Genomic DNA, 13,713 nt, shown 5'->3' with positions numbered 1-13,713 from the left:
GCAACTAGGGACTTATAAGTGCATTAAATGTATCAATAGGGTGTAGGTTAATTGGACCATGTTTTAGGGAGAGAGCACATGCACTTTACCACTTGCTAGCAAGAAAAGAGTGCACAGAGTCATAAAACCAACAAAATAGGTCCAGCAATAGAAGTCAAAAATCCTGGGGAGACCCTGCAAAAAAGACCAAGGCTTACACATACCCTGGGTGAATCTCCTCAAGTGAAGTGAGAGTGCCAGACTCCTGCTTGGTTTGCAGGATAGAGGACCAACCAGATGCATCTCTTTTCTAGGGTGAAGAGACCGTCATTACACTTGGGGCAACTTCAGGGTTGATAAAAAGGGTTTCACATTGCAAAAGGAAGCATAGCTTGAAAGATAGGTGTTAACTACCCTGGCTAACCACATACCAAACCAGAAGTAAAGTTTTCAACTGTGGATGAAACTGAAGAAAAAAATATTTTGAGAGAGGATCACAAACTGTCATAAGCCTGCAGATCTCTCCGGGGCTCCCTTAAATGTTGCTCACTAGGTTTGTAATGTGGAGACAGAGGCCCAGTTTGTGGAAGCTAGAGAGTACAAGAACTGTCACAGTCTGAATGAGAGTTCTGTACCTCAGCCAAGCATCCCTGCTCAGTTCCTGAATTCTCAACTCTGTGAGCACACTAGGATATGAATGAAAAGGATCCCCCCTTTTTCTTACATTTGGCCTTGTGTGGATTAAACAGGAGGGAGAAGGGGGCTCACTCTCTTGAATTTTTCAAATTCTAATCAACATGAGCCCATTATGTTCACATAATAACACAGAATGGCTGCTGAACCGCACAACACAATCAGCTGCAGTCTCTCAGGTTTCTATACAATGCAGCCTTAAAGAAAGTTTTTCTAAAACACTAGACTGTCAGTATCAACATACTGAGAGCACCTTTAAAAGATTGATGATAGTGCACTGTATGGATGAGTCTGTTATTTGAAAGGTTGAGGCCCGAGGCCACTTATATTTTCAATGTCTTTGGGCGAATCTGGAGCTTTCCGCCATGGCTACCATCCGTCAGGAAGCCTCAATTTGAAGAAAGCGACTTCCAAAGGCCTAGCTTGAATAACTGTAGACTTGCAAGTTGGCTGCCAAGACTTTGAGGATCTTGTGGTAGTTGCAAGGGCACCTCAGCCACTAAGAACCTGAAAAGAAAAAGAAGCACAGCTGACGCCACTTAGGGCCACTCCAAAGGCACAGCTCCAACCTCTGAAGACCCATCTCTATGCATTTATAGGGCAACATTTTGAGGCATATGCGAAAAGAATTATTTTAAGGAAAGTATTGTGTTAAACTAATGGTACTCTACACGCTATTTTCCTGGGGAATATTCATACCATAGCACTACCCAGGAGGCGCAAGGAGTAGATTTATTGGAGACCGGGCCCAACTGATGGAAATCTCTTACTATCCACCTGTGTTTTTTGATTAGCCACAATCTATGCCTCCATGGATGGAGATTGAGCAGAACCATCCGAGTGGTTTTGATCTGCCTGATATAATATGGGATGCCACTTTAGCTGCTCACTGTTCATCCACAAAATCTGTCTGTTCTGGATTTTGGGCTAAGTTTGAGGCCTGGTGTGTGGACCGTCAGGTCGATCCGCTACAGACTAAACTTTCTGATTATCTGTTTTTCCTGTCTTTGGCTCGGGAAGACCTTGCAGCTGTTACAGTTTAAAGTTATTTGTCAGCCCTTTTGGCCTTTCTACATTTGCCTGATCATCCCTCTTTATTTACTTGACCAGTTATGATTCTTTTTCTGACAAGGCTTACATATCTTTCTTCCTGCACTGTTGTTATGCTGCAGTGGGACCCTAATTTGGTTCTTATCTTCTTCATGTGCACATCTTTTAAGTCTGTTTGCAGCTGATCTTTCAGGCTACTGACCCTTAGAACTTTCTTTCTCATTGCGATTACTTTTTAGCATGTTGTGTCATTCAACTGCAGATGCCATTAATGCAACTACCATATACCACCTTCTTTTCCGACAAGTTGATGCTGCAGACTCGGTCATTGTCTTTACCAAAAGTGGTGTCTCCTTTTCATTTGGGAATGTCCATCGTGCACCTTGCTTTCTTCTCTCCACCACATCACTTTTGAGGAGTAGGAGAGGCTTAATCTGTTGGACCTCAAGAGAGACTTTGTTTTTATCGATGAGACCGGAGAGCAACAAGTGGATAACCACATTTTTGTGAGATTCTGTGGTGCTAAAGGAGAGTCAGTGCCTGAAACAGACCATATCCAGATGGATATTTATTTCCATAAAAATGTGCAATGCCGTGTTTAAGAAGGAGCCCTCTAAGGGTTTTTGTGGCTTATTCAACCACAGCTAAGGCTGCCAGTACAGCCTTGGTCAGGTGTATTCCTGTGCTGGACATCTCCTAGGTGGGTACTTGGGCGTCCATCCGCATCTTCACCGGGTATTACCGCCTTGACTCGGGTCCACAGCGAGAACCATTTTGCCGGCTCGATCGAAGCAGCTCTGTCCTAGCCTTAACCCTGACTACAGCACCCACCTGAATCTGCCTGTCACTCACAGCTTTCAGTCAGCACCAATCCCAACATTCCATCCATAATATGCTTTATTTCTTGTGGTATCATGTGTTTATAGGTTTCAATGTGCATTTGAAAGTGTATATTCTTTACTGGATCATAAGTGAACTGGCAGTCATTTTCTAGATGACGTCTTTCTCACTTGGAGAGGGCAACGTTTTGGAAAAGAAGTCCTTCTATACATGCTTTTGGACTATTTTACAATATTTTCACAGTATCTGTTGAACCAGCCCCAGAAAGAGCCACGTGGATATATCCTTAAGGTCTGAGTTTTTTTTCTCTTTCTCTGTATGCAGTAACTTTGCTGGATGGTGTATCTGACTGTACTGTGGCCATGTTTACTGATTTCCAATGTATACCTTCCCATTTTGCTTAAGGGTAGGTGATTAGTAAAGTGGTCAGACCTGATATATGTGAATTAATAGAAAAACGAAAACTGAGAAACCACATTGGAAGAAACCAAATCATGGTAAAAAAAACAATTTTAAGGAAGAAAAATCCAATACTACATTAAAATTGGGTGGAGCTTAGGGAGGGCCTAACAAAATGAAGGGCTATGTGGGCCCACCAGGAGCCACAGCGCCATTGGAGAGTGAGCTGAGAGCCACCTGGGTAGTATTGCAAACTCAGTCATTCTGAGTGTGGCCCTTTGGCATGAAATTGTAGTCAAGCTGGGAGAATGACCCATGTACTGAAAAGTAGAAAGTATAGCCTATCTCAGAGGGGTGATAATCCCTCCATGTATCCACCCATCTCACCATGTCCGCTAGAGGTCTCAGGCGGGATTCAAGCATCACTCCCATCACCCCAGAAACTCGCCATCTATCGCTATCAGGATGCATAACATTATTCCACTCCATCAGTGACCGCCATTCCCTCCAGCGTGGATTCCCGTATGTCTACAATTGGATCTACAAAAGTTTGAGTAAGCGGTGGAGGGGCATATATACTGCCAATAACAATGGGTTCCCCATGTATGGTCCCCTACGTTTCTACCCAAGTCTTTAGAAGCTGAAAGGGAACTCTTCTGTGACTAGGAATAGCCACTCCCCTCATAATTCCTGATTGAAAGGTGTGGGCATAACTATAGCGGGTCAGACAGGGAGTTTTAGACCCCTCTTGCGACAATCGTATATCGACCTTTAAGTGCTTGGCCTGGAAAAGCACTGCACCCTGCTTCACCTTCTCTAGGACCCCCCCCCAGACATTCCAACTGACAATATGAAGCCTCCCCAGTGGAACATTAGCATTCACATTGGTCATCTGGGCACAAAATTAACACGCGTCAGACTATCCATGCACAGGGCCACCACACAGAGAGCATCAAAATTGCAGATAAAATTGAAGAAACGGACCATTACAGTGCAACCTCCCTACCCCCCACCACAATACCTCAAAACCATTGAAGCATCTGTCGCACCAACCTCTACAGAGGCCGGATGCAGGTCCCGTTCAATGGATCCCCGAACACCTCATCAACATATAGTCTTTCTGGAAGGTTCAGGGTGCAACTCTCCAGATGTGCAGCCAATATGGAATGCCAACATACATGGTATTCAAGCATGGGCAATGCGACCTCCAGCCCTTCTAAGGAGAACATCCAAGCGCAGCATGCTGTGGACCCAATCCCTACTCCTGGGGACGTCCATTTGTTCCTCATTTCAGGACCTGGAACGCCATGATGATCGAGATCTATGTCGACGTTTATCATTAAGCTTAGTCTGTTGTTGGCGTGGGTCGCTGGAGGATGAATCTGAGTCGAGACACGTGGTGTATGAGGTTTTACAGGTATCACTTCATCAGTCCAGATGAAAATCTCCTCAGGGGTATCAAAAAATAGAGTGCAGGAGTAATAGATGTAATAGATCACCTGCAGACATGCTGGGAATAAGAGCATGGAGGAAATTTTAAGATCCAGAAGGCAGGCTTGTGCCTCCATAAAGGACTGGCGCTGCTGCTGGACCACTTTGGGGTAATGCAGGAAGATCATAATGCGATGGGATTCAAAGCAGAGAATTTCCTGAGATCTTACCAGTTTAAGCATAGTGTCTTGGTCGTGGAATCTTGGCAATGATAAGTCACGGTCGTGCGCTGGTGGGGGGCTTCTTTACCAGAGCTCTGTGAGCACGTTCAATTCTAAAACAGGGGAGAGAGCATCTGGTGGTATCCACCTGGTAATCCAGTGGGCTAGGAATTTAACCATGTCCTCTCCATCACAGCCCTCTGGAAAGCCCATAAAGTTGAGGTTATTTCTGCGAGCCCGCCCCTCAGCATCCTCCACGCGTGTTACCAGACCCTTAGTCAATGACTCAAGGATATCAACTTTCTTTCGAAGCGTAGTGACAATATCTTCAATGCTAGAGACCTGGGTTTCAGCCACAGTGAGACACTCTACTGCATTTGCAGAGATCTTGGCGTAGCAGCTTATATCTGTTCCCACTGCCACAATCTTGGCATCCAGCATGTTCCTGGATTGGGCAATTGCAGCCAGGAAAGTTGCATTATCTGGTAAAACACATGGGGCTCCACCGGTATCAACAGTCGTTGCTCCAGTCCCTGTATATCGCTCCATCGCGCTCTGTTTAGAGGTGGACCCCAAAGGTTTGTCTTTTGTCATTGTGGAGGGTCTAATAACCGAGGATCGTCAATGTACACTATTGTGACCCTGGCTCCTTCTATCCTCAGGCCGCATATGGCGTTTATTCCTGGTAGGTATGTGCACAGCGGATGATGAATGAGCTCCACAAAATTTGGAGCTGCCCTGCTATGTAGCGAACTCAGGGAGGGTAGGGGAGAACCACCGCCTTCAGCCGCGCAGGGTGTTACCCGACTGCAAGCAGCAGCAGGACCTGGCTTGGACCCCTCCACGGACAGGAGTATGCCCCCCACACCCCTAAAGGGCACCTCACCTGATGGCACCCGAGGCGAACAAGCACAGAAAACGACCTCCCCCGCAGGTGAGCGCAGACTATAGAGATCTCCAGGGCGGGGACTGCAAAGTCCCCGGTCGGCCGTGCCTACAAGCCTTTAGGCCACTGTGATGAAGCATGTCAGGGCCACCTCTCCACTCACAGCCGTCAAGCACTGCCGCTGTAGGTCCGCTCAGGCTCCAGCCAGTCAAGCGAGCCGACACAGTACTCTGCAGTGGTCACCCCCGCAAGACTCTCCCGATTCCTGTGCGGCCTTGAGGCCCCAGCTCTTCTTCTCAACAGCAGAGGCATGGTGAAGCCGCACCAGGCAGGGCTTCTTGTCACGATCAGGTGGTCAGACGCCAGTCCAAGGCCCTCAAGGCACTTCGACTGTGGTAGGCCCTACACCACCTCTGCAGCCAAACGCGGCTGCCGACACCCACCAGGCTGCAGGCCGCTGGGTCCAATTTCTTTGGATCAATACACTGGTGCCACCCTGTCATGCTTTTCACTTCATGCACCACGTCAGATGGTGCAGTTGTGGTCTCCAGGCCAATGCGAGGCCGAGAAGGGGAAATTGGCGGGTAATCCAGCAGGATTATGTAGGATGTAGTTGATGGCTGCCAGAGCTCACCTAAAGTGTGTCCGCCATGTTGGACCGCTGGGCCACCCCCTCTAGTTACAAATGATTTCAGCAATTTGAATCTCCTGTGACAAGAATAGACAGCATAATTTCAGAGTTTAATTGGGCTTCAAAAAATACAAAATTTACCATGAAGAATCTTGGACTACCCACGAGAAGAGGGGACGATTTTTTAACTTCTATAACCATGAAACAGACTTCCTAGCTTGGCATTGCATGTGCTTGCTCTTTTTTCCACATCTTTATTGTCTTGCAGCAGATTTGAAGGGTTTATAATGCATCAGTAGCAGTATATATCCTTTCTGTTATGATATATGTTCTAGCCTTGGTGCAATGCAAGCCATTGCTCATACTTTATACAGCACTGATAATCATGGCTTTCTATCCTTACTTACTGTTGAATAATGTTTGTGTATCATTCTTTTTGAAGGGATATATTCCCTCATGTGTTCGTAAACTTTGTTATATTTCAATAAAGATTTGAATTTAAAAAAACACTTAGTCAATATGTTTGCTATTTATGTATTACATAACTAGAAGGATGGACAGGTTCTAAAAAAGGTAAATACCTCCTAGTGTTAGTGGGTGCTACTTAAATCATGAATGTTCAAAATATCAAATCAATTCTTTTTTTTTTTTTTTTTTGTGTGCAAAATCTGTGTTCTTGGAAAACTTTTAAAAAAATCCGATGCCACTCACTTCAAACATTATATTATACAACAGTCACATTTTGGTCTGCTGTATCAACGAAACCACATTTGTGACTCACTCTGCATTGCTTGCAGTCATAACATTGGTAAGTAGTTCACTGTTGTTGAAAAAGAAGTACCAGAAGTCTTCCCTGTATTTTTTTTTTTTTTTTAAACAACTTTATTGGGATTTTCAAGTGGGTATATCATAGTACACATTACATTGAGCATTTTAGTTATACAGAGAGCTCAGGATACAATTCAGGCATTGTGCACCATCCGTGCCAATTGTGGCGTTGTCTACGAAGCTTATCAAGAATGTCGTAATACCACTAAGGAGGCCACCAGTTTATCGCAGTGTTGAGCATTACCTTCCTAGCCTCCGACCTATTGTGCCCAAGGGGAGCGTTGTCCGCTCAACTGACCCATTACCCCACCCGGCACCCACCCTCCATACCCAACTATGCCACAAGGAAAACAATCCTAGTCTGGGGGGGACTCAGAGCATATCCCGGGGGGGGGGGGGGAGAAGGAGGAGGAAGAGGAAGGGCGGGCCAGCTCAGAGGCCAATCCCCACCCCAGCCCCCGGTAGGGGAAGGGAAGAGGCCGGTCCACGCAGCCTGAAAGGGTGGAACCAAATGGGCAGGCAAGATCCCCCTCCAATTAGTGGGGGGGGGGGGGTGCGGGGGGCCAGCCCCCACGGCAATCACCCCCCATCAGGAAACAGACACATCCACACGGAACATCAGTCTTCCCTGTATTGTTATGCGAGTTTCAGAATATATATATATATTTTTTGATTTTCAAAAACCTTTATTGAGCATGTGACACAACAAAATTAGAGTGTTGCACCATAACAAAATAATATGCACTGCGATACAACAGAAAAGATCAAAGGTTACCACATACATATACAACAAAAAAAACAATGTCAATGAAATAAATCGGGGAGATACTAAAACCAATGAAGAGAAAATGACTTGCAAGACACCATGTGTGAAAAGGGAGGGGGGACACTGAGATTCAGGGAAGGAAAGGGAGCAGAGAGGAGAAATCTCACTGACCTTCGCAGGCGGCTGCCACGGGCGGGGTGCCGGCGGGGAGCGTGGGAGAGGTCGCCAGGTGCTGGGAAGTGTGACTTAGGAGATAAGCTGTCCCCTAATATCCAATGGGCGGGATCTGGCAGGCATAAGGTCCCAGAATTCGGACAGGAGGGTCCGGCAACGGGAAGCATCTTCTAGCCAAAGGGCCACCTTCGGTGCAGGCCGGCTACCCCAACACATGGAAACCCTGCGCCGCGCAAGAACTAATAACATAGCAATCAGTTTGCGGGAGGCATTTGGACAGAATTTGACGAAGCCTAAAAGGCAAAGCAGAGGGTCAGGTTGGAACGGAGAGGAGGTGATCTCAGAAATGACAGCGCATACCTCACGTCAGTTACCGGAGACCTTGGGGCATAGCCAGGCGAGGTGGGAAAAGTCAGCCACGGGCGCTGAGCAGCGCAGGCATCTGTCACTGGCAATGAGTTCCATCTTGTGTAATTGTACAGGGGTCCGGTAGAGCCTGTGTAAATACTTAAAGTGGATAAGGCGCAGACGATAGTTGGGGGAGAGGTTTTTGATCTGAGTTCAGCAATACAGCCAGTCGGCCTTGAAAATTTCGATGCCTAGGTCCTCCTCCCATGCCACGCAGTAGGGATGGAAGAAGCCGCCAGTGTGGAAGCGTAAATTTTAGTGACCAGTTTCTTTGGGGAGGGGGATGTGTAAAGGAAATTTAAAGTGGCCAAGTTTCAGAATATTTAGTGGTGTCAAATGTGTAGACATTTTCTATCTAGATGCAAAGAATTAATAAGTAAGTATGACACATGAGAGCATTATCTTTTAAGGCAGGGTTTGTCATACGTTTCATTGGTGTAATCTCATTTTCATTTTGTAAATTTGGTTTGACAGTAATGTGATATGACCTCCTAAATTTCTTACATTACTAAGTTTATTATGCTGTCTGATTGATACCCAATCATCACCTTCATCCAGCTCCCCCCCCCCCCCCCCCCTCCCCCCCCCACACACGGTCCATCCTAACAGGCTTAAGAAACCTTGTTCTAGGTGAATATATTTCTTTATGTAAAGCTGTATAGTATTTCTGTCTTGAACTAAACATATATTGATTTCTGGCCTGTAAGCTTCATATTTCAATCCAAGTGCCGTAAAGATACCTAGTCTGAAAAGAAATTACGATTTGCTTATTCGCTCACACTTCAGAATATTAAAAAAACAAGTGTATTGACTCTCTTTGATTATCCACTATGGGACTGACTTTGTTTCCTTTTTCAGTGTTCCTGGGATACCTCTGTATCATTCTACTTCTGCTCCTGCTGCTCATCTGCTGGATCGCTCCAGAACACGGATCCTCGAATATCTTAGTTTACATTAGCATCTGCTCCCTGTTGGGCAGCTTCACCGTGCCCAGCTCCAAGGGCATCGGACTGGCAGCTCAAGAGGCTTTCTCAGGGAGTCCATCGAGTGCCCGGGCAATGTATCTCTTCCTCGTACTACTCGCCGTGTTGGCTTGCAGCATCCTCATCCAGTTCATTTACATCAACAAGGCCCTTGAGCGCTTTGACACTTGCGTCTTTGGTGTCATCTACTTTGTGATGTTCACGCTGCTGGTTTTGCTGGCCACAGCCATCCTCTTCCGGGAGTGGAGCAAGGTGGGAGTGGTGGACTTCTTGGGCATGGCCTGTGGATTCACTACGGTTATCATTGGAGTGTTTCTGATTCAGATGTTTAAGGACTTCAGGTTCAGCCTTGCAGATTTCCAAAAGTCTGCTCTAAAGACTGATTGAAAAGGTGACTCACAACCTCAGTATTACTTATTCAAGTGGAGTATCATATTTTTGTAATGTGTAAGCCTTCCAGGTGAGGGATGGGGACACTACTACTGGATGCACTGACATATAGACCTCAAGTGTATTGCTGCCTACAGGTTGCTACAATATTAAGATAAGGGAAATTCATTGAATCTTGAGGGCTGATTTACAAGTAATTGGAAAGTCCGCTGATTTGCATACCTTGCAGGTCTCAAACTCGCCATGTGTACTTGATGCAAAACTATGCCCTATGTCTGAACAATGTCTGCTTAGTGGATAATCCGGAGGCACAAGGCTACGCAAAATGAGCAAATTTACATTTTCTTCACATTATTGTTATTAATATTAACGTTTTGTAGACATTGTCCTTTCATGCATTCTTAAGCTGCCCTCAGGAAGTGTGGTACTGTCAGTGATAATCAGATTAGGGGGTCCAAGACATTGTTCCTTTCATTATCCCCCCAGCGCCTTGAGACCCTCGCGGGTATGTAGTGCGCTTTACAAATGCCATGATTGATTGATAATGAAGAATGTTATCTACAGGCATTAAGAAACAATGAATTTGTGGCACTTACTCCTGTGCGAAGGAGAGGTGTAAGTTTAGAAGTGCAGTGAGTATGGGGAGAGGCATTCCACATGTTCGGGAATACAGACATTGAACTTTGTGGGTGTCCAACACTTTTGCAATGACCACTCCTCTGACATTCCCATGGAAACATTAATTTCCTAGCCTCTACCTTGCAGTTAGATTACAGAAAATCCAGCCATGCAGCATATTTAAACATCTGGTTATGCGATTGCCTGTCTCACATGCAACCTTTTTTGGCAAGAGAGCTTAAGTGTGCAACGAGTCCTTTGAGTCGACTCTAGAACGTTAATAAAATGGCATGCGGTCGATCCTTCTCATACCTGGGTCCCTTTCTTTGGAACAGGCTCCTGTTTCATATGCGCGCCTGTTCTGATTTTGTCTGTTTCAAAAAGCTACTTAAAACCTGTCTCTTTAACTGTATTTCTTCTCTTCCTCTGGGTCTGCTCTTTAACGCCGAGATATCCCTGCAGGGGTGATTAGCTGTACTATATTAAGTTTTGATAACATAACATCAGGATACTGGACACAAAAGTACATGGAACAATTCTTATTAGGGTCTGTGTGAGAAAAAGGTATAATAGCTAATCAGAACTTGCATTTGTGAGATTCGTTACTAATGATATATGTTTTTTTTTAACAGTCCGAAACAGAAGTTAAATTAATGTGACATTTCCTGTTTACAGCCGCATTCCTTTTGACCTGGGGCCTCTGTATTTCGTAAAGTATACTAGAAATGCACATTGTGATAAGTAATATGACATATTTTCGATAATAATCAACCTGTATTTTTGTATAGATTCAGCATCAGTGGCTAATTTTACAGTTTTGCTGAAAACATTCAAACAAATGCATTACCGCCTTGTCAGTCTCCTCATCGTAGTCCTTACTGATTGAGGTGGAATCTCGTCTCAGAGAGAGGCACTTGCCTGTCACCCTACAAACGTCAGTTCTCTCTGCAGAAATTGCACACATAAATTTTCCTTATTTTACAGAATTTGTTAAGTGTAACATATTGTCAGAACCATAAAGTGCATTTTATGCATTTATATAAAATATATAAAACCTCAAAACACTTAAAATTCTGTATTTAATGTACTACGCAGCCATAACTCACTATGAGTCATGCTTGTAATATCAATACTTGATGTGACTAACGGAGCGACTGTGGGTGAAAGGCTTGAATGGCGAATGACTTTGTGCTTTAAGTCAAAGATTGAGTGAGTTAATTGTCCATTTGTTAGAAATGGTGTATGCAGGGGCCGCTCCTCAGCTAAGGCGGAGGAACGTTGCCCCACTGCTCTCTGAGCAGGAACAATAAAACGATAATAACATAGTTATCATTTTCTTTTTCAAAGGTTCAGGCTGGGTTAGGGCGGGGCTGGAGGCACAGGGGGAGGAGCGGTTTGTGCACACTAAGTGCATATGAATGCTTGTCCAGCCGCCTGGGACCGGCCAAACAGTCATGCATACTTAGCATGTTCCCTACCAGGCTGCATTACACATCCTGGCGGGGAACATGCCCAGGCCCCCAGTCCCCATCTGAGTGCTGATTCACGGCGCTCGGACCAATCACAAGTAATCACAATGCTGCAATGCAGCGTTGTGATTGGCGATGGGGAGCCGGAGTGCTTTCTGGTTCCCGGACTCGCTGGAGAAGCGAGGAGAGACGGCCGGCAGAAGAGGTAAGTGTTTTTATTTTATTATTATGTCTCTCCCCAACACCTGCCTTCTCCCCTCCTCCCGCCCCCACCCTCATTCTATGCCAGTCGCTACTGGGTGTTTAACACTTCTCTGCAAAAGTTTAAAAAGTCAAAATCCACCTTTTAAAAAATAATTCACCTGCCGAGCGAAATCTAGGTCCAGAATTTTATCCACAGGTTGATTCCAGGGAACGGCTGGATTTGGCATTACGTTTCTTGTAGTACAAGCGACTCGTGATGAAAGAAACATCATGGCATGTCTGACAGATGACCCTGTAGTGCTCCTGAAATGAACTTCCTTGGCGGCTGCTCATGAGCAACCTTTTCATTTATAGCAGCAAAAACCCTTATCAGCTGCGGGGGAAGTGATTTGCTTTAGTCTCACAATGGAAGCAATGGTTCATTTATGTGTTGTAGAGGAATGAACATCAAAAAGCGCATTTCTGATGAATGTAAGGGGAGAGAAGATGGCACCAGAGTGCCATACAAAGCTCAGGCAGGAACTATGGAAGTTGCTTTGTTTATATCAACATAGAGATATAGTATAAAGCTATCTTGGCTCCAGTCAAGCCGTCTCCACTTCCCTAGAAAGAAATTCCTAAAGGGTCTTGTGGCCAGTTGAGAAATCTGGACACCTTGGATTAGAACAAGGAGTCACCTGGCCCAGCGAAGCTGAGCTTTGTCTTTAGCGATAAAGAAGTAGATATAGAGAAGCCAAGTTGAGTGCAAAGGGTCAGGTACGCTGGCCTCCTGTGGTCAACAGAGAAATCTGGGACATCTTCGAAGAAAGAATTCCCTGGACCAATGGAGCTGAAATTTTCCTGTGGCCCTAAAGAAGTTTGGGTAATGAAGACAAGTAGCGGGCCCTCAGCCGTTCCCATCTAATATTCAGAAGGGACGTTTAAACATTTAGGGTAATAAACCTAATAACGCATCTCTATGAGGTAAGAAAGATATTTCCATTTTTAGCGACCTTAACTTGATTCATCTTTCATTTCTCTGCACTCACCATTGGAGCATCGTCTTTTTTTTAGGTTTTGATAAAAAGGGTTACCGTGCCATTCCCTTCCATTGTCCACTTACTATTATTAGCATAGGATAAGCCATGCACATCTTTACTATACAATAAACCTTTGTGCCACAACTCTGTGAATTCACTACATGCTTTTGCTGTGTGCGATGTTGCACACCAGTTTAGACAGAGCATGTTTTTGTGGGTTCCACGAGCATTCTCTGTATGACATTAATGTTTTGAAGATACAAATATTTGCAACTCAGGTACACTAACTAACCTTAATATATCTGTTATACTGTCATTTTTAGTAAACAGAACCGTTAGTATTACTGTGACTATTTAAATATTTTTTCCAGCTATTATTTTCTTTTTTTTGCGTGTGTTAACGTCTCCAAACATTAGTTAGGGAAAGACAGGGTAGAGTAGCTGTGAGTGACTTTAGAGGTCGTTGTTCTTGATGAAAGCTACAGACACTACATGGGGCACACAGTGGATGGCTGAAACATGTTGACCTGAGGATGAGTGGGAATATTGACACCCTAGATTTACCAGTAAACTCTTTTAACCGTATTGTCAGGATCGCCAATAAAATTCCTGAGTTTGTCTACAGGTCATTTTAACAGTTCTGTATGGAGGATACCCCACATAAAACAGAATCTTTCATAAAAGATCTCCAACATGATCTCTGACATTGGAGCCCACCCAGTCG

General features: G+C 44.9%; 1 protein-coding gene across 1 annotated transcript in view; it reads left to right on the top strand.

Annotated features, from left to right (window-relative positions):
• NIPA1 (NIPA magnesium transporter 1) overlaps positions 1–11,359 on the top strand; it is a 75,937-nt gene extending 64,578 nt beyond the window's left edge. The window contains exon 5 of the mRNA XM_085622870.1: positions 9,165–11,359. Coding sequence (XP_085478996.1) covers positions 9,165–9,676 — 512 coding nt within the window. The 3' untranslated portion in view covers positions 9,677–11,359. The remainder of the gene's footprint in view (positions 1–9,164) is intronic.
• Positions 11,360–13,713: the final 2,354 nt, after the last annotated feature.

The sequence above is a fragment of the Triturus cristatus genome, chromosome 8 (genome assembly GCF_964204655.1).
Source record: "Triturus cristatus chromosome 8, aTriCri1.1, whole genome shotgun sequence".
NCBI classification, from domain to species: Eukaryota; Metazoa; Chordata; class Amphibia; order Caudata; family Salamandridae; genus Triturus; species Triturus cristatus.
Note: the sequence above shows the minus strand (reverse complement) of the source record. Positions and strands in the feature narration are given on the sequence as shown.